At 38.4% G+C, this 27,464-nt stretch overlaps 1 protein-coding gene and 1 long non-coding RNA gene across 4 annotated transcripts in view; one reads left to right on the top strand and one right to left on the bottom strand.

The window, feature by feature from the left end:
• fkbp15b (FKBP prolyl isomerase family member 15b) overlaps positions 1-27,464 on the bottom strand; it is an 86,924-nt gene that overhangs the window by 14,946 nt on the left and 44,514 nt on the right. For all 3 annotated transcript variants that reach the window (XM_077562468.1, XM_077562467.1, XM_077562466.1), the window contains exons 18-26: positions 25,144-25,238; positions 24,959-25,061; positions 21,734-21,899; positions 19,175-19,311; positions 15,280-15,426; positions 14,396-14,497; positions 11,800-11,907; positions 6,651-7,207; positions 3,788-3,893 (exon numbers count right to left, since the gene is read on the bottom strand). In XM_077562468.1, coding sequence (XP_077418594.1) covers positions 3,788-3,893; positions 6,651-7,207; positions 11,800-11,907; positions 14,396-14,497; positions 15,280-15,426; positions 19,175-19,311; positions 21,734-21,899; positions 24,959-25,061; positions 25,144-25,238 — 1,521 coding nt within the window. The remainder of the gene's footprint in view (positions 1-3,787; positions 3,894-6,650; positions 7,208-11,799; positions 11,908-14,395; positions 14,498-15,279; positions 15,427-19,174; positions 19,312-21,733; positions 21,900-24,958; positions 25,062-25,143; positions 25,239-27,464) is intronic.
• Positions 85-1,208, top strand: LOC144049497 (uncharacterized). The gene is made up of 3 exons (XR_013293581.1): positions 85-930; positions 1,016-1,087; positions 1,173-1,208. It is a non-coding gene; the product is annotated as an uncharacterized LOC144049497 (long non-coding RNA).

Genomic DNA, 27,464 nt, shown 5'->3' on the forward strand with positions numbered 1-27,464 from the left:
TGACGTTTAAAGACGTCAAGTAAAAACCTACGCTTCACTGCCAATGACGTCAAAAGACGTCATCCAATGATTTTTATTTTTTTTTTGAAACGGGTAGAGGAAACCCTCCCGCATGTCTGGTGAAAGTTTCAAGTCTGTCTGTTGTGCCTAAGGACTATTTTTGGCCCCTAGAGGGCAGCGATGACTCTCTTTTGACAAGATCGGGTGGGCGTCAGTAGTATAAAAGGCCAGGCGGGGCTAGAGCGTCGAGGAGTAGACGAGAGTTGAGGAGAGACGAAAAATGGCGACCGACGGTAAGAAGCAGACCACGCTTGATCGATTTTTTGGAAAAGGAGAAGCATCAACCAGTGCTAAAGTGCACCATTATGATGACCGCGATGATGATGGTGATAAGGAGGTTGACGCCGAAGCTGCAGCGTTGACGCGGCGGCAGCTTCGTTCACGTCCTCAGGCCTCAGAGGCTAGCGGTGCTAGCGCCGGAAAACGTCGTGCACGACCGAGCACTTCTGCACGCGAGGACGTTCAATCCGACGAAGGTGATGATGATGGCGACAATGAGGTTGATGCCGAAGTTGCAGCGTTGACGCGGCGGCAGCTTCGACCGCGTGTTAAGGCCTCGGAGGCTAGCGGTGCTAGCGCCGGAAAACGTGGTGCACGACCGAGCACTTCTCCGCACGAGGACGTTCAATCGGACGACGACGAAGAGTATCCTGAGTCCGATGGATATTCTTCGGAGGAGTGGGTACAGTCTGACCACGGAGAAAGTGATTCGGACAGTATTTCATCCGCAGAAGACGTCGAAGGTAAGCACAAACTTGCTATGAGATACTTTTCTAGCACGCTGCTAGCACCTCGTGTAACGTGAATGTGCATTCATAGATCGTGGATCGTGCTCACAGCGACGTCCCACTGCAAAGACGACAAAGAGAGGTATAAAAAAAGTGTTTTCAATACACCGCAACAACAAAAGAAAACGCTCTTTCGATATTATTGTAATTGTATATATTTCTTTCAGCTGCAGCTCAGAGTGACGCTCCTCAGAGTGAGCAGAATAAAGGTCCATCAACCAGTGGATCCAAGAAAAAACGTAAATATATATATTTATATATATATATATTGCATCACACTGATCTAAAATGAATATTATATGATATTGAAATGTATATTTGCAGATCCCCAAAAATCTGGCTGGCATGAAGCAGGCTGGCAGCCAAACTCCTTCCCCTTTACTGCGGAGCCAGGACCAAGAGGTGCCGCAGCAGAGCTGAATTCAACCCGGCCAGTTGACTTCCTGCAGCTCTTCATCACAGACGAACTTCTGCAGCACATTGCTGATCAGACAAACTTATTTGCATGTCAAGTCAATGCAAAAACGGGCTGAAAGTCTGCCACACTGCAGGAGTCGTGCTTGGAAGCCAGTGTCTGTGTCTGAGCTCAAAACGTTTTTTGCACTCCAATTCCTTACTGGGTATATAAACAAGCCCAGTATCGAAATGTATTGGACTCAGGACGAAATAGAGACGACACCATTCTTCAGTCGCGCAATGCCTCGAAACCGCTTCCAGCTCATCTGGAGTTTCCTGCACTTCAACGACAACGAGACGGCACACAGTTCAGACGACAAACTATTTAAAATTCGTCCTGTGTTCAATCACGTTGTAAACAAGTTCAAGGAACTGTTTCAACCGGGCAGGAATATTTGTATTGATGAGGGAATGATGAGTTTCCAGGGACGTCTTTCGTTCAAAGTGTACAACCCCCAAAAGCCGGTCAAATATGGGATCAAATCATACATTTTGTGTGACTCCCAAACCGGCTATTGTTTCAATATGCAACCCTATGTTGGCATTAGTTGTTCTCTCCCCGATACAGTGTTCAACTTACTGGATCGTCTGCCAGGAAATGGGTACACACTATTCATGGACAATTTTTATAACTCGATTGCTTTGTGTGAACGTCTCCTGGCAGCGCGCACCAATGTTTGTGGAACGCTGAGGAAGAACAGGGGTGAACCCAGTGAGATAACGTGCCTAACCAACACTGGCCTTGGGGTGGGGGGGAAACTGGTAAGGCACAACACAAATGTTATGATTGTGGCATGGCAGGACAAACGTTTGTTGAGGATGGTGACAACGTTTCACAAAGATGAAATGCGGACAGTGGAGGTGTGGCGGAAGGCACAAAAAAAAAAGTGCCTTTCGAAAAACCAATTTGTGTTGTGGACTACAATTCCAAGATGAATGGAGTGGACAAGATGGATCAAAACATCTCGTACCACCCATTCACACGGAAAACGTTGAAGTGGCACAAAAAGTTTGTTGCCTATCTTTTCCAAATATGCATGTTCAATGCTTACATATTGTACAAAAAAAAAAATCCTGGGACGAGTCAACCTTTTTTGGAGTTCATCCAGCAGGTGGTGAGAGGGTGGCTGTTGCCACAAGACCAGGAGGAAGTTGGGATGGAAGAGCATGAGGAAGCCAGACAATATACCAGGTCACCGTATTTTGATCCTGAAAGCCGACTTGATGGTAACATGGCCTAACACACGCTGGAACACATGCCTGCTACTTCCCGGAAAAAAAAGCCAGCAAGAAGGTGTCGGGTCTGCATGCGAAGGGGCATTCGCAGTGAGACAAGGCTGTGGTGCAAATCTTGCAGTGTCCCCTTGCACGCAGGCGAGTGTTACACTGTTTACCACACAAAAGTAAAATTTATGTAGTTCAAACATCCACACAATTGTAAATAATCACACATGCACTGTTGTACACCTTTGTAAATAGTTTGTCAAATTGTTACTGTTTTCTATGTAAATAAACTGTTTTTTTTGTTATAAAAAAAGACTTTTTCATTGTTGGTGGTACTGTTTTATAGAAGTAAAGCACTATTTAGGTGTTTGTGGCATCATTCATGGACAAAAAGAAGTGTACAATTCACTGAAGTGCATGAAATAACATCGTTTCACAAAAAGCCGTTTTTCTCCACTTTTTGTTTCAAAACAGAGAATTTCGGTGAAAGTTACCATTTTCTATTGTTGATTACTGAAGAACGGAATAAGCTAGAAACAAACTTTTTTTTTCTGATGAAAGATGAGAGTCCAATCTTTTATTTGGTAGTGTGTTTCCATAGTCCAAACACAACATTTTCTGTGGACCTTGAAAGATCACTCAAAATGCTTAAATCGGCTGGCAGTGGGGACAACCCGTTTCGGAAAACGTCTGGCAGTGAAAGAGTTAATAAAGGGGCAATTCCAGAACACATGGTAATGGTTTGCATTATGACTGCCGCAATTTCTCAGGCTAAACTTTTAAATGGAAGATTATTATTATTTTTTTTTTTAAATGCGACACAATTGCTTATTGCTTATGTCGTGTCATATATAAACGCAAATGAAAATTGGTTAAGAATTTGGGAGATTTGAGCAATCCACATTTATTTCAAAGTCCACGCTCCATTAGACTGCAATGTTACGAGTGATCGAGCAGCCCTGTACCAAGATGGCCACCCTGTGAGGAAGTTACTTCTCATTGGCTCACAGAGTGCACGAGCCATCGAGTGCTCTTATAGATATCTATGGTAAAAACGGCATACGGCTACTGGAATTGGACATATAATATAGAGGAAACACTATCTTGTCAATACCAGTCGGAGCGACCGCAGTGACGTCTGCGTGGTCGCAGCCCGCGCAAGTATACAGAGGTAACTCATCATAAGAAAAATAGTTACAGCTGTGTCATCCAAACAAGAAAGACAAAATAAATGACAGACTTCTGCAGCTTCTGCTCACCAGCTCATCCTCCTCTTCCTCCAAAACTGGATGCGAAGTGGATTTGTCAATGGCTCTGATGTGGAAAATGGTCTCTCCGTTTTCAATAAGCGATTCCCTAGTCAGACTGAGATAACGGAGACATGGAGGCAGGTTAACATAATAACTTTATATACAATACTACACCTTTAACTCATTTGCTCCCAAGAACGTATAAACGTATAAGTGCCCCAAAGATGTATTTATACGTTTTTTTAAAATGTTTTTTTTTATGCTAAAGCATACAAAAGGCTTTGATGCAGCCTTTCAACAGCAGAGAAAGGTTGAAGAAATGGTAGTAATTAGAAATACGAGCCATGTTGAAAAAAGCACATTTACTCACAGTTCTAAACAGATTTGTGAATAATGATGAAATTTAGCTATATTCTAAGGCTAATTGCTGCAAAACGGAAGCAGATAGAATTATACTTTTTTCCTGATGAAAGAAGAGACTAATCTTTCTTTTGGTAGGTTCCATGTAGGAGTGTTCCATATCATACCTTTTACGATATTTTTTGGGGCGATAAAAATGTGAAATATCGCGAAATTGACGTGGTGACGTAATCCTACGTCTTTGTGTCCATCGTGTGGCGGCTGTTTGGTTACAAGAGGTCAGATATGATGCAAAAAACACAATCATTTGCAAATTGTGTGCACTTGTACAGGAAATCTGTTGCCATTAAAGTTAAGACGATGCCTAGGCTAAAGACACGCAAAGAGGAATTGGAAACAGCTCATGGTGCTTGGCATAAAAAGGAACAAAAGTTTATTGCTGGAGCACTCTTGATTAGATACACTCCTTATGGAAAAAAAAGTAGATGGTGGTTGGATAATACTGAAGCGGTCGTGTATTGTTTGGCCAAGATAAACAATCCGCGGTGGTTATTTTACCGTGATTGATTACTCGCCACCTAGTTGACGTTGACTTTGTGATGCTAACCGGCTGCTAAGCAAACCCGCTCTGGACGAGACGGCGTGCACGTTGCTATCACGCAGCGGTCTCAACGTGCACATTTGTGTTATTCATAGCCTCTAGTAATGTCTACAAGTAATCACGGCATTTTCTCGCTCCTCTGATTGACCAATCAGAGACATTCACGGCACAATAATGCTCGCAGGAGAGTTGCCGGTTACGACAAATTAACCACTACCTAAACAATGACAGGGAAAAACATTTTTCAAAAATACACTTGCCTGCGATGTACAAAACATGACGCCACAAACTAGCTGGTACCGTATCATTGGTGACGGGTTTTTTTTGCCTCTAAAACATGAGGATCAACCACACATGAGAACATAATGGATTCATTTCATTACGGTTGCTATATTTGCAATTTCAATTGTGAAAAAAAGGTGGCTTAAATATTGGCTGCAATAAAAGTGCTATTATTCTGAAGCACCAGTCACAAATCTATTGTTCAGTAATTATTACACATATTGTCACCGCAAATTTCTTTGAAATATCGTGATATAATTTTTAGGCCATATCACCCACCCCTAGTTCCATGTTTTTATAGTAATAGAACACAATATTCTGTGGGCCTTGCAAAATCAGTCAAAATCCAGTAAAACAGCCGGGAGCGAAGGGGGTTGCTTATAAGAAGCAATTGAAAAGCTGTCACTGCATATGTTAACTCCTTAGGCAGGTGGTTCAAAATTTGAGGGGCCCTGCTGGAGAACACTCGATCACCTTAAAGGTCCATGTCGCAATATTGACGCAAATTGGAGTGTTAAAATAACTATATTTTTCATTCTTATGTTTTAAGTATTGTATAATGGACAGGAGGCACTATACTGTGGCACAATGGCTGTTGCCCCTATTTTCCTGTAGAGTGAAATAATGATCGGGTGTTCGGGACCAAATCTTAGATTTTGGAAGTCAGACGCGTGCACGCTCTCGATCTCGCTGGGTGCTGGGAAGGCGGAAGTGTTTGGGAGTGTGTGGACAAGACCGTGGAAAGACACAAGGGTGTGTGACAGCGGATATAAAAGTGTCAAAATAATAATAAACCAATACTGCAGTGCGACCCTTTGTCTCCCGGTGGCTCCTTTTGTTCGACCAAAGTTTGGCGACATGTAACGGGAGTTGTCCACGGAGGTGACTCTGACAGAGGGAAAAATCTCCCCTGCGTCCCTCGACCACAGTCAGAATACCGACCAGGAAACGAGAACAGTGTCCCCATAAAAAGGGCAAAACTGAAGTCGCACAAGCGTTGCAGGAGGACGTGGATCAATATTGGATCAGCGTTAATATTGGAGTAGGTGGAAAAATCTAAGAGGATGAAACGAGACTCACAGCTTGCTTTCTTCTTGCTAAAAAGGTAAGAAAATGCACTAGGGTCTATTTATGATAAGCATTGCACAATAAAACTACCACTAACTAACGTCTCGGCACTCTGGGCGCGTGCACGTCACTGGCTTCCATTCCACTTTTCGCCTGAGCGGTCGCAAATCTGCAAAAACTCGGTAACTTGCGACATGGACCTTTAAGCAAGCAGAAGGCCCCACCTGAGGATTTGAAGTTGAGGGCTGGCACATAGAGTAGTTAATATTATGGTTATCTAGCTTGAAGCCAAAATCATGCATGCTTTAAAAGTCATTAGTAAAATCTTAAAATTAATTCTAAAACCAACTGGAAGCCAAAGCAAGATTTATGTTATGAAAGTAATTGTTCCACACCGAAGAGAATTCTTTCAGATTTGGAGTTATTGAGTTGTAGAAAGATTTGTGTCAATCAGGAGCTAATGTCAGAAATGCATTTATTATTATTATTATTATTTTTTAAATGGAGCAAGGTTTCTTGGATCCTATGAGAAATATTGAAAACTCCTAAGCGAGCGCCCACCTTGTATCTTTAACTTCATCTGGTGGTGGGGGTGGCTTGACTGGGGGTCCATAAGATTTCTGGGAGTCAGAAGACATTCCTCCTGAGTTTTCTGTATTTTCCATTCTTGACTTATCACTCACACTCACTGCAGCATTCTGCTCCTGTTCGACCTGAGTTAGGACACTTTCATAAATTCCAACCTCTGGATTTGCAGCTTCACTAGTGTCGTCTAGTTCCTGCCTCTGCTTCTGTGGAAATCCTGATGTTGGTATGTTTGTAGTTTCCAGTGCTTCAGAGTGGAACTGTTCCTTTAAAACAGATAACACTTTCTGTACTTCAGCTCCATCTGAGATTTGGTCCTCACTATTGTGGTGATGGTCATCATTTGCTTCACAAACAGCCTCCTTTATCGCTTTGCTGACTCCACTCTCTTCATTCACAAGAAATGTATTAGATATTGTTTTATCTTGTTGTTTTGAATCATCTTTGTCCGTTTCCTCTTCTTGATCTGCCAACTCTTCCTTTTTAATTGTTGTCAGAGAGTCTTTGTCATGAAGGAGTTGCAAAGTTACATTCTGGAAAAACATTGAGTCATGTGAAAATTGACAGAAACAAATGAAACAGTATGTAATAAGATTTATAGCTGCAAACAACTAAGAGTGATGGATGACTTCCATGATGGACTAAAGCATTCCTGTCATTGAACATTGTAGGTATCAGTCTGAGAGACAAAGAAAAAGTTATTTAATAAGAAGCATGTGATTGTTTTATGCATTGTAATTTACCACCACAACATGACAACAACTACAAATTTCTGCCAGCTACTGTAGTTTTACACTGCTTTTTTATTTGCTGAAAATTTAACACAGAACATATTCACCTGACACATTTGGAAATTATGCATTTTACATGATCTTTCAGTTCTCCTAATAAAATTATTTCAATTGAACATGTGTTTATTTCTGCTAAATGTGCAAAAGTTTGCAATGCAGTCTCATAAATCTAGAGCTGGTTTGTACATAGGCCAGTGAGAACTGAAAAAAAAATCTATCCCAGACTTGTTAGATTTAATAAACATGCCTGGCAACTAGTGATGCACCGAATATTCGGCCACCGAAAATTTTCGGCCGAAATAAAATTCAAGCCAAAAGAATATAAGAATATGCCCGAAAGAGGATGTTGTGGTGACGCAAGCAAACAAAAAACAACAAAAAAAAGGCTGCAACCAAGTGTCTGTTTGAATTAAACACCAAACACGGGAGTGAGTGTCCGCCTTGCTGCTCGCTGGCGTTTAAGTACCGGCAGCTTCATGTGCACGCCGGAGGAGAGGGTCGCTTGGTAAACTATGTCAAAAAAGAGAGCACTGCAGAGTACTGCACTACAGGTGAGCCACTCTTTCTCCTGCAGCGCCTTACTTTTTTTCTTTGATGAGAGCCCCTCGAACGCTTCCACTTTTTCACTTGCATTGTGGTGGCCGTGCTAAATACTTTAACTAATGTCAGCACTATTGCGATCAACAGTTTTAAACAAGTAAACACTTACTACTATCTCCGGATGAATACAGATCTGTACAGGACGCCGTGTGTGACTTTGCAGTCCGTTCCCAAAGTCGATTGGCTGGTGCAAAGAAATTTATTTATTTTTAAACGTTGGTGAATTTGTGACTGTGTCGATTTTAAGTGCGCCGCACCGTGTCCCGCTCCAAATAGCCTACAAATGCGTCATCCGCATCGCATCGCAGAAATCCGTGCCCGCCAATGCGAAGTACTGTACATTGACTATAAAGTGCAATTGCACTGCCAGAAAATGCTCAGTTGCTCACCTCGCGTTTGGTGTTTAATGTACCATTCACCAACATGTCTCTGATGTGTGTGGTGTGGACGCATTTCAATTTATATTGTGCTTTGTTAAAATGCCCGTGCTAAACAGACCTAAATATTTCATAATAATACTATAATTGTAATTAATTGTAATAATTGCAATGATAATAAAAAATTGGCATCATTTTTTTTTTGTCGTTTCGGTTTTCGGCCAAGCATTTCTCATTTTTGGTTTTCTGTTTCGGCCCAAAAAAAAATTTGTTTCGGTGAATCCCTACTGGCAACCATTTCAGGGTGTACCTCGCCTACTGCCCAAAGACAGCTGGGATACGCTCCAGCATGCCCGCGACCCTCGTTAGGATAAGTGCTTCAAATAATGGATGGATGCATTTTTGGAAGGCGATCAGTGTATCAAGTAAACAAAGATAAATCTTCATTAATATTATTGAACAATGAAGAAAGAACTACAGCTGAAAATTATATAGAATTCAAAATGGTAACAATTTTATGAATTGTTATGAAATTACTGTATCAGTGACTAAAAAATGCAACCATGTTTCTTTTAGATTAACATTTTTTCCCACTTATGTGAACAAGAGTATGAAAAATTAGAGAGAGAAAATACATTTAATTGTAAATTGAGATATAAATTGGGATATAAAATGTGCGATTAATTGTGTTAATTATTAAAGTCATATGATTAATTACAATTAAACATTTTAATCAACTGACACCTCTATTATAATAATTATAACAATACATCGAATTTATATAGCGCTTTTCTAGGCACTCAAAGATGCTTTACAATGGAATGGATACGTTAATCATGCACTGACACACTGACACTCTGGTGGCGGTAAGCTACTTAAGTAGCCACAGCTGCCCTGGGGCAAGCTGACTGAAACATGGCTGCCAGTATGCGCCTACGGTCCCGCCGACCACCACCAAACATCCGTACCTTCCATTCACCAGTGTGAGTAGCACTGGAGGCAATGTGTGTGAAGTGCCTTGCCCAAGGACACAACGACACATGACTTGGGGAGAGCGGGGATCGAACAGCCGACCTTCTGGTTACTGACCGACCGTCTCTACACCCCGAGCCACGGCCGCCACGCGGAACATATTCATACATTTTGGTATTTTTATTTTTTTGTACAAGTAGCTAAATTGATTTATCGAATCTGCTGTTCTCCATCATTCACTTGCATTTACCTTAAGTATGTTAGCTTCTGATTGGTTAGTGTTAGTTGATGTGCTGAATCGTCTGTTCTCGTCATTGACTTGCATTTACCTTAAGTATGCTAGATTCTGATTGGTTAGTGTTAGTCAGCTGATAGGGGATCAGGAAGTGTTGTCACTCTAGCTGTGTATGACGAGTAAAGTTTAAATTAAGAATAAATCCATCTCTATCCTACCTTTTCATTTTATAAACAGTGTTACATTAACCACCAACGAATCTTGACTTTAGACTATAGCTACGCTACGTGTATTTATAGTAAGTTTCTGAGTTTTTTTCTCTCGCAAATTAGCCACTTTGTAAAAAAAAAACTTGCAAATTTGACACTTTATAAAGTGGCAAATTTAAGATTTATATAAAATAAAATAATACGTTGCCCTAATACGCCGTCGGTTAATTATCCCCCGATGATTGATTCAATTACTTCCTTACCTCTCTAGGTCGGTGGAATTCCTTGCCCTTTTCACTCATAGCAAGAATTAATGTTCTAAAATCAAACCTAATGCCCACACTTCTTTATTTGTTTCAAAACATCCCATTGCCACCTCCTGCTAATTTATTTCTGCACTTAAAGAGAATCTTTGTCCGTTTTTTGTAGAATAACAGAAAGTCAAGCATATATATATGACTCGTGTATTTACCATATGATAAGGCAGCCTCAAACGCCCTAATCCATTATGGTACTACTAGACAGCAGAATTATGGACTGTGATGTATGATTTTACAGGTAAATGCCTTCCCACTTTGGATGGATTATTTAGAAAGTGTGGATCTTAGCAATGTCAACAAGACCGATCAGGTGTAGATGTCAGTTTCCTAAACTAATATTTATTCTATTGAGATTTCATTTTTATATATACATGTGTTTATTGTTGAGTATTGTGCATTTTAGTTTGTACTTTTGGATTTGACACTATGGTGAAACAATTTAGGCCAAAACTTGCTAAGTTAGAGACCTTTTGTGTTTAGTTTTACTGTTATTGTATTTTGGGTGTTTGTTTTGTTTTCATGTACTATTGCACTCAGGTGGTATTTGTCATTTGTTGTGCTCTTATTTGTGTATGCTATGTCATAGTTACCTAAAGAGCAGTCTGAATGTGGGACAAATATAAGCGAAGTGCGCATTACGTTAAATTAAAATCAAGTTTTAAAAAAAACTTGCTACTAAACAAAGCCGTCATTTGAATGGTGGCGAATGGAGTGCTGAAAGTGTTTGCGTAACTGCACACCTTAAAGCTTGCAAGCATTGTTTAAACAGCTTTCAGCCTTAAGGGACAAAACAACAGGTGCACTTCGTGCCATTTTTAACTGTCCTAATGGATTTTATAGGGGGAAAAAACACCATTGCAAAGCTCGATTGTAAACCTCTGTTCACTCTTCTCAATTTCCAGACAGAAAAGAAAGATCCAAACTGACGTAAATGAGGCTAAAATGGAAAATTTCTTGAATACATTTATTTTGTCAATATCCTTAAACCGAGGGAGCAGACGGAAGCATCACGAAGCTCGCTAATGGACGTACGTGTAACAAAACTAATGGAGTGACGGTCATTTAAGAACCTGCTTCTAGCCCCAATTGATCCCTTCAGTGAAAAAAGATACTACCCGTCTCTTGATTCCCCCCCCCCCCCCCCCCCCCCGGTTTTGTGTCCTGGATTCAACTCCCGGTAAAGAAAAAAAAAAAACAATATCGCAATATCTGCTGACATGCAAGATGGCCAAAATTTCAAACCATGGGCTTCGTCCCACCATCCCTCACTTGTCTTCAAGGGGTCAGAAATTACTTTGTCTCCAACGATTAACAATGACATAGTAATTTTTCACAGCGTCTCTCTCTTCCTTCTTTGTCAATAAGATTGGTAGTTTTTGGATCGAGGCAGCATATGCAAAGGTAGTCAGTTCGTCTTTACGTTTCTGTCTGTTGCCGTTTCTGTTTAAGTTAGACGTTTAAGTCTCTGTAGCTTTGCTTTCCATTACTCTTGACTACTGTTTGGTAGCCGGGTAACACTCCCCTGCCCACAATGCAATGCACGGTCCGAGATGCGCACTTCGTTTATTCAGATACCCTGGACATTTTCTTTTTCGTGAGAACAAAAGTATGTTACACTTACCTTAATGGTATTTACAATCACTCCAAGCACAGTATGGCCACTGTAAGATTCACTGAGATGAAATTCTCCCCGTAGAGAATGAAATACACCATTCATCACACGCTTCACCTTAAGTAAAAAAAAAAAAAAAGAGGTCTTGTCATCTACAGTCAGATAATTTCAAAGCAAACAAGGCTCTTAACTTGAACAAACAAAATAATAGAGCCTTAAAAATGAACTAATTGGGTAGTGATTAGGGATGCACTGAAGTTTCGGCCACTGAAAATATTTGGCCGAAAATGGCTAAAAAAATAGGCATTTTTGGCATTCGGCTGAAATAAAATTGGAGCCGAAAAAATGGCCGAAATAGGATGTTGTGGTAACGCAAAAAAACACAAACAAAAAACTGCTGCAAGCAACTGTATGTCTGAATTAAACGCCAGGGTGAGTGTTCCGCCTCATTGATAATTCATGAGCAGTAGCCGAAAGCTAGCATCTTGAGGCTAACCCGGTCGATGCTATTCAAATCAGCGGCAAAAAATAATGGTAATGGGACAAAGTGTTAACGGAAAGTAATATTGTGATATCCGTGTGTGCACCAGCAAGGGGAGAGGATGCGTAAGACAACACTAGACAAGTGTGTGCGCGTAGCAGCTGCACGCTAGCTTACATCGATCAAATTTTTATTCTGCAACTGAAGTGTCATAGTAAATTGTTCGCTGCTGAAATACTGTAATAATCTGTATTTATTTCACATGACCGAGACGAGCAACGACCCAAATCAATTGTGGTTGACGGATGACAACACTTGAAAAAGTTAACAAAAATAAAGCTTCATCTCCAGATTATTGCGTCCAACAATGTGCTGAAAACCATTGTGTCTGTGTGCTAACGACAACTTTATTTATCATAGAATAACAAACGCAATGACATGACACTGCAATGTGTGCTTACTGTATGCTTGTGGTTATTCTTATTCATCCAGCTCATTTATTTCTCGTTACTGTAGTAATACCTATTGAAAATGTGGAGTGGACTGTAGCTAATGGTGAGTCTGAGTATTTTTTTTAAACAGTTCTTTTCATTTTGATACTTGATGATTTTTTCCGGCGTTTCAGTTTTCAGCCAAGCATTTCTCATTTTAAGTTTTTCGGTTTTGGCCAAAATTTTTAATTCCGGTGCATTTCTAGTAGTAATATTCTGATCTTCAAAAAATTCAGCCATCTGTGTTAGATTTATATATATATATATATATATATATATATATATATATATATATATATATATATATATATATATATATATAAGTATTGGCTTGCCAATATGCCAATGCTATATAAATTACAATGTAAAGAATAAAAACCTTAGTTCACCAGTCAACTGGAGAGTTTAAACAATCAGGGCGATTGCCTTGTTAGATTGGAGGGGGGATCAATGTTGAAAATTCTCTAATTGATAGTCAATAAAAATCCCTGAAAGCCTAAATATCAGGGAGAAAAAAAAAGACTCATTCACTCCAAGCCATTTTCACTGAAGCAACCCCTTTCGCTCCCGGCTGATTTACTGGATTTTGACTGATTTTGCAATGCCCACAGAATATTGTGTTCTATTGCTATAAAAACATAAAACCTACCAAAAGAAAGATTAGAGTCTCTTCTTTCATCCAAAAAAAAACCCCATACATTTGTATCTGTTCCCGTTTTGCAGCAATTAGCTTTAAAATATAGCTAAGTTTCATTACTATTCACAAACCACTTGCAACTCTGTTGCCACATGATGGCCTTTTTTTATTATTATTTTTATTTAAATAACTACCATTGCTTTAAGCCACCTCTTCATGTCAGAAGCTGCATCAAAGCCTTCTGTATGCTATAGCATAAAAAAACATAAAAAAACTAGGGGGAGAAGGACAAAGTATAAAAAACTTGTTTATATGTTTTTGGGTTTGAATGACTTAATGGAACAGTAGCACAAATGTTGTGTTTGCTATGTCTAAAAAGAACAGAAGACTGCACCTACTGCACATCAAATACAGGGAGTCCTCTAGTTATGTCGTACGTGACCTTTGTCGTTTTGACTTTACAGCGCCCCTGCCTCGTCTGTAGCACCTTATTTTTCGATAATTTCCTACAGTAATCATCATGCCATTTAAATTTATTTAAAAATATGTTGTTGTTATGTCCAGCAACGGACATCAAGCAGGTCGGCTCGCCATCAGGCGCGTTACATTTCCGTGTTAAAGTTTGAATTAGCTCTGCTCTGCCGTCCGTCAGCAATTAATGTCTGTGTGGAAACACAAAATATTGGTTCCGACTCTTCCGGGTCGCGCAAATGTTTTTTAAAATTACTGTACAAAGTATTTTGATGTAAATATTGACCTTAACAGTGAAATCCAACTTTGAAATTTGGGTTACATCGCCAGCGTAGGAACGTAACTCGGGGACTCCCTGTAGCAGTCTAAATTGCTGCTTTGTTAAATTCAGGGTCTCAAAGACTGGTTTCAACTCTTGATTAAATTCTGAATGACCATAAACAGAGTAAAACCTCAGGGGCATTCACCTTTTGATGTTCCACTGTATGACAGTGTGTCTGTGTAGAGAAAAACAACATTATTTACCTCTTTTGCTGTATTTGCTAAACTTTCTTGCTCATTCAGTTTCATCTCAAGTTCAGCCACTCGTCTCTCTAGTAACTCCTTAACAGTGGCATTGTGTGACCCCTGGTATTTGTAGTTGGAATAGGGGGAAAAATGTACATAAGTTAGGGCCAGACAGGAAGTGGGAGTTAAATCAAAGTACAGTAATTTCTGGACCACAAGCCGCTACTTTTTCACTTGCATTCGACCCTGCAGCTAATACAAAGGTGCGGCTTGTTCATCAGATCACAAGGTGACGCACTATAAAGGAAGCGCAGGAGCGTCAGGCAGAGCAAAACAAACCAAGTGAGCCCAAATACAGTAGGAGAGACAGAACGAGAGCGAGACAATTTGCGCCTTCATTATGGAAAAGAAAGTAGCGGGAACCCGGTCCGGTAACATTAAAACACCTGCGGCTTACAGTCAGGTGTGGCTTTTATGTGTAACAAACTTGAGTATTCCCCAAATTTAGCTAGCACGGCTTATAGTCAGGTGCGCCTTATAGTCCAGAAATTACTGCATGTGTGAAATTTTTCACATTTTTCAATTTTTCACACTCTAGCCTTTTTTCTGGTAACACAATTTAGAATTTCAAAACAAAATGATACTCTTACTCTAGCGTTATGGTCATGCTTTGTTGACACTGAAGAGCATACATATACTCTCATATAGACATGGCTGCAAATTTCTTACTTAATTTATGTTGAAACCTCAAGGACTCAACCTCAAGAACAGACGTGAAAATGTTTCAAATTGCACTGTAAAAAAAATCTCAAAAAGACAACTATGAATAGAATACAGCATGTTCTATGAACAAAAAATAACAAAAAATGCGCAGACAGGCCTTTGAGATACACTAAACTCACCTGTTCCTGTTTCAACTTCAACTCCAGCAAATTTCTCTCATCTTTAAGGTCAGCCATCTCTTTAAGATGTTTTTCTTTTGCTGAGGCTAAAACCTGCTTGCACTTTACTGTCCACCTTTCCTCTAGCTCTGCTTTCAGCTGACATGCCTGACAAAAAGAAAAATATTTAAAGTTAGCAATTAGACTTTAAAGATAGTTAAAATAATAATTCAGGATTTTTCAAATAAAATGTTCGGTGTGTTCCAACTTTGACTGCTTAGTGTCTCAACATGAATCTTTTGATGACATTTATCTCGAAGTATTTGGACAAGGGCTTTTAAAAACAACAGCAAAAAACAGCAACAGCAAGTGTAGACTACCAGAATTCATTTAAGAGCTTGAAACAACTTTACCACCCTTAAACCGAAAAAATTCTGATATTTTCGGGTTGAAGGGCGGTAAAGTGGTTTAATGGGTATACTGAGGCTGCCAGGTGCACCTTCAAAATGCAAAAAAAAAAAAAACATCACCGGTCTCAAACAGGCTGTCACCACGTCAACTCAGTGTTTCCCACAGATTTGAAATCTACTTGGGTGGGTGGACTCCGGCGGGCTAGGTGGAAGAGGGGGTGAATGTGGGTGGGTTTCAGTCCTGTTACATCTCCTCCAGTCTCACGATCCACAAAGTGACGTCAAACTAGCATGCAATTACATGCGGTATATGCGGCTGCACCACGTGTTTTTTTCCTTTCTTTGTTAATTTTTTTATATAACTTTTAATAAATTTTCTTGAAAACTTTTTGGGTGGTAGCCAGTTTATTTGGGTGGCCCACCCAAGTATTAACATGTGGGAAACAACTGTGGCACACACGTCTTGTAATAAGGGGTGTAATGACAACTGATTTGAATAGAAAATGTGGTTTTATCTTAAAAGATACAGGTGCATCTGTACACAGGCATCGGCCCCAAGAAAGATTGAACTGGCAGATGGCCCCCATCATAAATCAATTTGATAAGGCTGATGATTTTTTTTAAATTGAATTTAATTAAGGCCATGTACACACGTATATTCCACTTAAGTCAAAATAAAATGATTATGAATAACAATTTCTTTGCATTAAATTGATGATTCATTGTTAATTACAACAACAGTTACATTAACAATTGTGAATGTTCACTGGATTTTTCTTTAAAGATATGTTCAGGGGCTGGATCTTCTCACCCTTATTACTTCTTCAGGAAGTTGACTGGTTAATGAAGATCACAACCGAAGTTTCCGGGACTGGAAACTAATGGACCCTCTTCTAGCAACTAAATGTTTAGCAATTGGGAACGATATTGCCCTACTTTACCATAACCGCGAACATGTACAAGTTACATTTCAGACACAAAAACCTTAGACAAAGATGACATGTCTGGGGGGGAAGCAAGACCATGATTATTTGGACATACAGAAGGTAATAGTGGTGCAACAAAGGATCGTCACTGATCCGTGGTCGGTTCGGATTAGGCCCCACGGTTTGGATCGCGCACAATCCAACTATTGGTTGGTGGGGAAAAAACAAAGTGAGCATCCACACAAAAACAACACGATTAGTCCACTTTCACTATATTAGGAGCAGAAGAAGTTGAAACCCCTTTGCATAAATTGCATGTATGAGAGCATTTTGGCAACTTGGGGTGAAATTAGTCCTCAAATGAATGATATAGATTTTTTTTTTCTGCCTCTCGTCTCGACACCATGTACATGCACCATGTATAAAATAAGAATGTTTCTGCCTCTTATAGCACATGAAGTTGTTTTCTAAATTCTAAATGGCTATATTAGATATTTTGAATTGTTGTTATTTTTATTTAATGGGAAAAGTGTTTTACAAAATACTGTAAATTAAGACAAAGTACTATTAATCTTTTTTTAATTAATTAACTTATTTTGCTGATCCAAAAAACGATCCGATCTGTGAATCAAATCCTGATCCGATCCAAACCGTGACTTTTGTGATCCGTTGCACTACTAGCAGGTAATGAAGCAACCTTCAAACACCATGACATCAACATATCATGCAAGCAACAATAGCTCTCAGTTGTGTATAGTAGTGCTGTAAACTGTTGTCTAGTGTACCTTTTATTTATAATCAACATGACAAAAGGCATCCCAGTCAACCTACGTAACAGGATAGCTAGGAGAGAATGATTTTCACTGACTGAAAACTAAAGTGAAAGTCACAAGACTCTCCAATATGGAACAAGGTAAGTCACCGCAGGGAAAGCCTGGCAAAGCATCACTAAGACGGAAATTTAAGAATTTGATGGCCATGGGTTCCAGACTTTAGGAAGTCGTTGACAGAAAAGTATTCAAAATTGTAAGAGGAGTTGTGATATAGAGAACGGAGTTCCACCAACACTAAAGTACCTCTTGGAACGGAGTAATCAGAAAAATAAATTTATAAGTGCTCTTTAAAAATCCTTTATTAATGCTAAAAATAGCAATGATTTATTAAGTAAAATATATGATGTCTGGGACAGGGACATACAAAGTTTTGATTCCAAAATAAGATGTAAGGAATGTTTACAGCTTACATATTCAGTTACACTGCGATTGGCTGGCAACCAATTCAGGGTGTACCCCGCCTACTGTCTGAAGCCAGCTGGGATAGGCTCCAGCGACCCTTGTGAGGACAAGCGGTTAAGAAAATGGATGGATGGATATTCAGTTATAACCAATGAAAATCTTTGATGAATCCAGTATAAATACAATAATTTATTATAGCAGGGATAAAATTCATAAATTAGATTCATCTTATTCATTCCTTTTGGTACTGTGGAAAAATACATGAAACATGGAATGATATTCAGGATTGGCTTTCTATTGTCTGTAAACAGAGATTTTTGTTTACGACAGAGGTAAACAGTTTACGCTTACTTCAAAATGTGATTTTTTTTAAATATCCAGTGGGATAGCAACTTTCATTTTATTCATTAGTTTATAAGAAGTTATTGTTACAACATTGGAAAAAAACAGAACCTCCAGGAATAAGTAAATGGAAATCTTTAATGAAATATTTTTTACATATTGAGAGAACTATATCAACGGACAATAATAAACAAAAACAGTTTGATTTTGTTTGGAAGCAAATATTTGAGGCCCTGTCATTAGCACAATACTATTAGTATTATTGAGTTAAATTAATGTATTAGATACATTATTTACTTACCATTTCTATAAATTATTTTCTTCTGTTTTTGGTCCTCTGAATCTTTGTTGTTTTTTCTCTCTTTATTCCACAACAACTGTATGTTGAAAGTAGCACCAGGAATATATTGTGTTTTGTTTGTATACTGTATGTGTGAGTGTGGAGTATGGTATGTGTACGTGTATATATCTGTAGGTTATGTGAATATGTATGTTTCTAACTAGTACCGTATGTTTTGAGTTTATTGGTCATGTCTGTGATATCGTTTTTTTGTGTGTGTTGTGACGGAGTTATATTTGTTTTGTTTACATATACCTTGGTTTAGCTTGACTGAGATTGTTTTTTGTTTTGGTTTCTCGGGGTTTGTTGGTTATGTTTGTGACGTTTGTTTTTTGTATTGTAAAAAAAGAAAAAAATTGTACGAGGAGGGGCAGTCAAAAAGTAATGATCCCAATTTAATGTAATCTACTAAAAACGAAAATGTTTGAGAATTTATCACAGATTACACTTTAGATAGATGTTTGAATGTTGTTTTTTTTAAAGCTTTGTTTGCCCGTCAGAAGCAGAAGCATTATCATTGCTGTTGGAAACATATTGTGATAATATCGCATCTAAAGTTACTCCACGATACCCACCCAGGATGCATAATCATAAAAACTAACAGTACAGTACCGAGCTGCCAAGTGAAGTGACACAATCAACAACATTATGAAGGACACTTACTTGTGTTAGACCATCTTGATTTGTCTTCAGGTCGTTAACTTCCTCCTCCATTTTTTCCAGCTTTAGCTCAATCTCCTTGCATCTTTGCATCTCTGCACGGTATTGGGCCTGGGCTCTTTCTGCTACTTCCTTTAGCTCTGACACAAAAAAGCACATTCTCACTGCAATGTTATGTCAGTGATTGTGTCTTTTGTTCATTTATAATATGAGATTGGCCATCTCTGATTTTTATAGACCGAGAATTCAAAGGCCATTCTTATTATACTTGGCCTATGCCTACTATTTTATCTATGTTCTCAACATTTGGTTGTTTGCAGGCTACAAACTGAACCTTAACGAGAGTGGGCTGATGCCACTTAACACTGCAGCCAAAATTTCCCCATTGGATACACTACCATTTAAAATCGCCAATAGACAATTTACTTATCTTGGTGTGCATGTTACAGACAGATTTGAGGTTCTTTTTCAGGCAAATTTTCTTCCCCTTTTAAACGTGTTAAAGAGGATTTGGATCACTGGTCTCTATTTCAGCTTTCACTAGTTGCAAGTGTCAATTCAATTAAGATGAACATGTCCAGATTTCTTTATCTTTTTCAGTGTTTTTCCCATTTTCCTCACAAGGTTTTCTTTAGGAAGTTAAGCCTGGTTCACACAGCAAGATTTTAAAATTGTCGGACGACTTCCAAACTCTGAGAGACACCACACGTTAAGATAAAAAAATCACGGCAAGGTAGTAGTTACAGTAGTAACAGTTTTGAACGTACCGTGTGTGGTGTGTAGCCAGACTGCACAATCAACACACCACATACGAGCCAAGTTCATTCATGAATGTGACGGGAAGTCTCGCAAAACCTCTCGAGATTAAACATGATTTCCGAGTCAACAAACATGCAGGTCAAGTCGCGATACTTCCTGGTTTTCAGTCAAAAAAGCGGCATAAAAAGAAAAGGCGTTGTTTATGAGTTTATGAGTGTATATGGGCTCTGGTGTCCTCGGTGCTGGCAGCGCGGGTTTGCGTTCCACTGGAGACCACGTTTATTTGTGTAGCATGTGTGTGCGTGTATAAAAAAAACACAAATAAAAAATAAAAAATAAAGAGTAATAGCGCAAGCACGGACTTACTGCTGCGTCATGACTTTTGATTTTGGATTCCCCATTGGCTTCCTTGCCGGCTCGCTTTCTGATTGGCTGCACGTCACTGTCAACCGGCTGCGCTGTGGTTTGTCCTCGGGGCACACCGCTCACGGAGCGAAGTCGGGCCAAAATAATCCAACATGTTGAATATCCCCGATTTCAAGTCGGAGGTCTTTCCGAGCGCCGATATCGGGATGCGCTGTGTGTGGTGTCAACACACACGGCAGGATTATCTGTTAAATTATCGTTTGCTTGTCGGCGCGTCCTTGCGACTAGGAGGGGAAATTCGGGGCTAAAATCTGGCCAATTCTCCTGCCATGTGAACCAGGCTTTAGATAACCTTATTTTGTCTTTTGTTTGGGAGGAGAATACGGCATGGAGGCTATTTTTGCAAAGATCTAAAACTGACGGCTGCCTTGCATTCCCGAATTTTTGGTTTTATTACTGGTCAGCAAATTTTAGGATTATTCAGTATTTGTTACAAAGCATAAATATGACTCCACTCCCAGTTATGGGCTGCAGCAAAAGAGTGCACTGGTCTTTGCTCTATGCATGGCATTGTCTCATTTAGTGTAAGATCATTCACAGGGCTCCTGGGACTAAAGATAGGCTGTCCAAGATATATCAGGAGGTCAGTTCTGCCAGACCCTTTGGCTGCGTTATTTGGAACATCCTCAAGGACACTGAAATTGCCTTGAATCAGGATGTGATCTCTCTTTATTCACTTCCCTTTCTTCGCATGTTTAATACTTTTTCCCCGTTTCATTTCACGTTATTACACACAAATAATGTTTTGATCTTATTAGTTCTGTTTTCTTTGCATGCATGGATTAATTTGTTTGTTCCCAACATCTGGTGAAAATTTCATATCAATAGCACCTTTGGAAATGTATTTACTCATAAAAATGGTGACGTGTTCAATACTTATTTCAGCTGCTGTGTGTGTGTGTGTGTGTATATAAATAAATTATATATATATATATATATATATATATATATATATATACAGTATATATATAAATAAATAAATAAATATACATATATATATATATATATATATATATATGTATATGTATGTTTTTATTCATTTTATTCTTTTATTTAGCCATTTTCGGTCCTCCATGATGTATGTATGGATAGGTCTGATGCCCCTAAACATTTTGAGTGGCTGTAAGCAAAAAAAAATTAATTCATAACAGACTTAGTTATCACATGTCAAAAGCAGAGCCATTTTTGGGCTCAAATCCCACAAGTCTATTTAAAAGAAGACGAAAAACATCCACGGGTTAACACATCTAGCTGTAAATAGTAAATACCATCAAAAGTCTCATATTAATCTTTTGATTTGAAACCCAAATGTTTTCAGGATACAACAAACCAAGGAATTGACCTAGCTGTTATGAAGGTGAATGTATTAACACTAACCTTCCAGCTGTGATTCTAGCTCACAGATGCGTTTAGAGTGGCGTTCACACTCAAGAAGGCTTGTGCTCAGTTTAGTCTGCAGTTCCAAAACCTTCTGCTGATGAGTCTCTAGTTTCACTTGAGAAAGATGAGCTGTGATTGATGATAGTTCTTCCCTCACCTGAATCTGGTGGTATATCAGGTGGGGAATCAGTTAGATACAGTCACAGTATGGGGTTTGGAGATCTAGGCAAAATGAAACCCTATGCCTCAATAAAGAGTGAACTATTTGCAAAAGCACAAATAACATGGTTGTGTTAACCATAGGAAGCAAATTATGTATGACAAATGACACACTGAAGGGAAAAGAGAAAAATCAAATGGCAAGTACAATTAACCACTGTATGTCGACAGTGGCATATTGTCAAGAAATATGTTTGTAGACAATGAGGATGTTGAATATTTAAACGGCTTTGTAACGGAATGGACGACGAATAATTACCACTCGATTCCACAAGGTTATTACAACTGCGCTCCAGTGTTGAAGGTAAATATATTCGCAGATACGACACAGTTGTTAGTTTAATTTCTAATATACAGTCATTTCTGGAATATAAGACGCACCTGACTATAAGCCGTGCTAGCAAAATTTGGGGAATACTCAAGTTTGTTACACATACAAGCCGCACCAGACTGTAAGCCGCAGGTGTTTCCACACCGGTTTATACGAGTTCCCTCTACTTTCTTTTCTGTAATGAGAGTGCAAATTGTCTCGCTCTCGTTCTTTCTCTCCTACTGTATTTGGGCTCACTTGGTTTGTTTTGCTCTGCCTGACGCTCTTGCACTTCCTTTATAGTGCGCCACCTTGTGATCTGATGGGTAAGATGCACCTTGACCAGGGTCGAAGTGAAAAAAGTAGCGGCTTATAGTCCAGAAATTACTGTATTTAAGGTTTATAATATTAAATATATAAAAATAAATATTATTAACATCAAATATTATTATTGTCAATGCTTACTAAACAATTGATATCTCAGCTCCTGAAGCAGATAGAAACATAATTCACAAAACATTTCGGAGTGAACACCTGTGGCATTTTTACAAACCTATGTTTAATATTATAAACATATAAACACATATATTTTTTTATCCACTGCACACGCTCATCCTCCTCTTTTTCTAATCAGTTAATTACTTGCATAATTTAAAATGGAAAAAATTGACCCTGATATTGACATGAACAAATATTCTAAATGTGATACGCAAACATTCATTAAATGCTTTATTTTTTATGCATGAAATTATCTTTATTGCTCAAACACAACCTGTGCTACCTTAAACGTAGCCATCCGCTGTCACGCTAAAGGATAATCTATTGTCAAAATTAATATATTATTAATATATATATTTGCGTTAATTTGTGATTAATGCGATAATTTTTTGTGATTAATTCATCAGTTAACGCTTTAACTTTGACAGCACTAGTTTTTAGTAAAGTTATTTAGTAGGCATTGACAATATTGTTGAATATCCAGTAAAACTTTAGGTTTTCGGAGGTGATTCTAAAGTCATCCATAGGTTTTAGAGGCACGTTTTGCCTGGCGCATTAGGCCTTAATGGGTTAACAGACCTCTGACACAGAACAGAATAGCTGTATTTATACTGAGACTTGATTACGCACATAACAGATTACATTTTGTCATAAGGGCAACAGGTGATCAATTAAGACATCACTCTGAAGACAAGTGGCACTGTACAAAAAGGGGGCTGAATACTTTTGCAAACTACTTTTACGTTTTTTGGTTGTAAACAAAGTCAATGAAATAACATATACACTTTGTTTCACTCGCCGATTGTGTGCTTGTTTGTGTTTAACTTGCACATAAAATTCCAATGAAATATATTTGTTTGTGGTCGTACCATGCACAAATGTTGAAAAACTCAAAAGGTATGAATACTTTTACAAGGCGCTGTACATGTAACTGTAAGCTTTAATCTCCAAGAGCCAGATGTCGAGGTCAGATAGATGATTTACTGTCAATTTTTCTTCTACTCCACTAACACAGCAGCAATCGAAAAATTGAGTCTTTATTTGATCCTCTATGTGTTTAGCTTACACAAGTCGGGAAACAAAATGCGACCTTAATTTGTAGAAGATCAGATAACGGCTCGTTTTACGTTTTTCATTTTCAATTGTTCCCGTTCAATGGAGCCAGTCACACTGCCTCTGCGTGAACGGAAAAGGAACGGGCCTTATACGCGTAAATATCTGAGGGACTTGTGTGTATGTATGTGTGAATATCTTGAAACAGCATAATGTTTATCTAAAAAATAAATGCGCATGCGCGACGATCCACAAACGCACATTCGACAACTCACGAGCATAAGTCATGGAAAATGCAGACAAAATTAAAAAAGAGAGGTGAAGATCAATATATTTGTTTGATATATTTTATATATTTGTGGATCTAAAAAACACGTGAAAATCGCACAAATGTTTGTGGATCTGAAAAACCCGTGAAAATTGCGAAAATATTTGTGGATCAGAAAAACGTGAAAAACGTGAAAATCGTAAAAATGTTTGTGGATCTGAAAAACGAGAAAATTGAAAAAATGTTTGTGGATCAGAAAAATGTGAAAATCGCAAAAATGTTTGTGGATCTGAAAAACCCATGGAAATTACGGACGTATTTGTCAATCCCAAAAACACGTGAAAATCCCAAATTTATTTGTGTGAATAATTTTGAGACAAATCTCTCCCCATAAGTGAAATCTGTTGTAACTTGTCCGAAAGGAAACAAAAAAAATGCACTTGTTTAGATCACTTGACCGCCAAAACGAACAGGGTGACACCAAATCTGACATCATATATAAAAGAAGCAAAGATATCGGCCTATCAAAAACATTTTTAAAAAAATTGTGTATTTTAGGTAAAAAGTATGAGCTCACTTGTGTATTAGGAAGAATTTATCTCTATAGACCTAAAGTACATCCATGCCAAATGGGACCTTTGCATCATGACTTGAAGTCACCTCTCCACAACAAAATTAAAAAGAACGGCTTAGCAGATAGAGGCCACTCAAAAAATCTAGTTTGTTTAGTTCTTTAATGTGCTTGAGAAAAAAAAGGAATTCGGAATTGTGTTGTGACGTTATTTGTTCCTTACAAAATGCCAAGTGACATAACCAGTGTAAGCAGAGCTACATTTTCAGCCCATTACATTTTGCAGTCATTAGAAACACTGACCTTGTCTTGTTCAGCCTGCAGTAGTCTGGCCTGACTCTGTTCACTCGAAGACTTGAGGGAGTCATTGCTCTTTTCCATAAGTGCATTGCTCTGTTTCATATATCTACATGAGATACATGACAAGGCATTGTAGTTGGGACTATGGACAGTAACAATTGAGACAACTAAAAATTATTTAAACTCACCTTTGGCTTTGGTTGAATAGTTCACTAATCTTTCGGTTTTGCTCCTCAATACGAGAACCCTTCTCAAATATTTCCTTCTTTAAACATTCATTTTCCTATAAACAAGGAAAGGATATTATACAGTGGACATAAAAGTTCTACACACCCCTGTTCAAATTCCAAGTTTTTTGTAATGTCAAAATAAGACCAAAAATTGATTACCGCAAAACTTTTTTTTTCTTTTTTTTACATTTTTATGCGAGTCGTGACCTATAATCAGTGACGTCAGTATCACGTTACAAAGTTGTGTGTTGCTGTAAAATAAGCACATTTTGGAGTAGGCCGAACAACTAAGTTACTTTTCCACATAAGTAATCAGTTTAAAGTTATTTTTTAAAGTTACTTTGAAACTACTTTTCATAACACATAAGCTTACATACATAAAGGACAGCATGTCAAAGAGTGACAATTTGTACTGCTATCAAGCAGTTACTGTTGACCGCCTGCAGGATTCAGTAGTGAGCAAGTCAGTCGGGAACTAAACGGTGTCCATAATTGTCAATTAGTTATTGACAAATAACTGACAATTAGTCTCTGACTGCACAGAGTCGAAAGGCAATTGAGGGAGAGAGAACAGAGAGAAAGAGCAAGGGAGAGTTCATAGTCAACATGAACACGCTTGCAAGTAATAGTAAAGAAAATGAAGGAAAAGTAGTTCTATCTATTCTGGACACATTTAAACTTTATTGACAATACAAAGGCAGAATGTAGATTCTGCAAAGAAAAAAAAAGGAAAACTTATGACTATGATTTTAATGAAAGTGCCAGTGTCTCTTAATACAACTGTTGCTGCTTGGTGCTGGATGGAGACTATGGCAGTGCATTGTAGCAATGTCAGTCCCTCCTGAGAGGTTATTCTCCAAAACCAGGTAATTTCTGACAGAAGAAGAAATTATATCAGTTGTTTCACTTGAAATTATTTTAGGAGTAAAAAAGTGAATAGCTTATATTAGTTTAATAAGTTAGTCAATTAGTTTAAGTGCTTTAAGTTTTTTTTGTACTTATTTTTTGTAGCTCAAATCATTCTGAAGAGCTGAAAGAGCAGGCTCTTTTAAGTGAGCCGACCCATAAGAGCCGGTTGTTCCCATCACTAGTGAGCAAGAATTTACAGGAGTTAAATAAACACTAGTACACACTTCTCATCCATGGCGCCTCCCGCACACATGCATTGTAATGCAAAACTTATGAATACAGTAAATAAAAATAAAGAAAAAACACCTCATTCCTAACACTATTACTCACTTAATGTACTGAAATAATTATACATAATAGAACACATAAGGGAAACGCTGATATTGTACATACTGAAATGCATTGTGGAAGTATTAAATTTCCCATCCTCGTCTGAGTGAGGGCATCAGCATTTTAAACATATTGACAAATCGCACGAGTAGCCTACGTGTCCATTAACAGCAGGAGGAAAGGAGAGAGACTCTCATTTTCAATATGAAAGTACAGTCACTATTTTGAGTTTGTGTCAGCTAAAAACAAAATATTAAGGTTTGTTGCACACTGTTCAGTCTTGACAGTGTTATTAGCTTAAAAAAAACTGTCAAAAAAGAGAAAAGAAAAAAAAAGAAAAACAAAACTGATCACAAGGCGTTTTCATTCACAGTCACACCAGATTGTGTGACTGCAGGAGGTCCTACTATATTAATATATATATTTCCTATATTCTATCCAGGGAGTCCTCGAGTTACGAATTAGTTCTGTTCCTACCCTCGCGACGTAGCCCGAATTTCCGCAAAAGTTGGATTTACCCGCTAAAGTCGAAATTTATGTCAAAATACTTTGCACAGTTATTAACTCTTTGACTGCCAGCCGTTTTCAGAAAAGGGATGCCGTGGGTGCCAACCGATTTAAGCATTTTGACTGATCTTTCAAGGTCCACAGAAAATTTTGTGTTTGGACTATGGAAACACACATACTACCAAATGAAAGATTGGACTCTCATCTTTCATCAGAAAAAAAAGTTTGTTTCTACCTTATTCCGTTTTTCAGTAATCAACAATAGAAAATGGTTAGTTTCACCCAAATGCTCTGTTTTGAAACAAAATACGGAGAAATCAAGCTTTTTGTGAAACGATATTATTTAATGCACTCTAGTGAATTTGACACCTTTTTTTCCCCATGAATGATGCCACATAAACTATTTACAAATGTGTGCAACCGTGGTACTATTTACAATTGTGTGGATGTTTCAAATACAGTTTTTCTTTTTGTAACACTCCCCTGCGTGCAAGGGGACGCAGCAGGATTTGCACAACAGATTAGTTTCACTG

The sequence above is a fragment of the Vanacampus margaritifer genome, chromosome 3 (assembly GCF_051991255.1).
Source record: "Vanacampus margaritifer isolate UIUO_Vmar chromosome 3, RoL_Vmar_1.0, whole genome shotgun sequence".
Lineage (NCBI taxonomy): Eukaryota > Metazoa > Chordata > Actinopteri > Syngnathiformes > Syngnathidae > Vanacampus > Vanacampus margaritifer.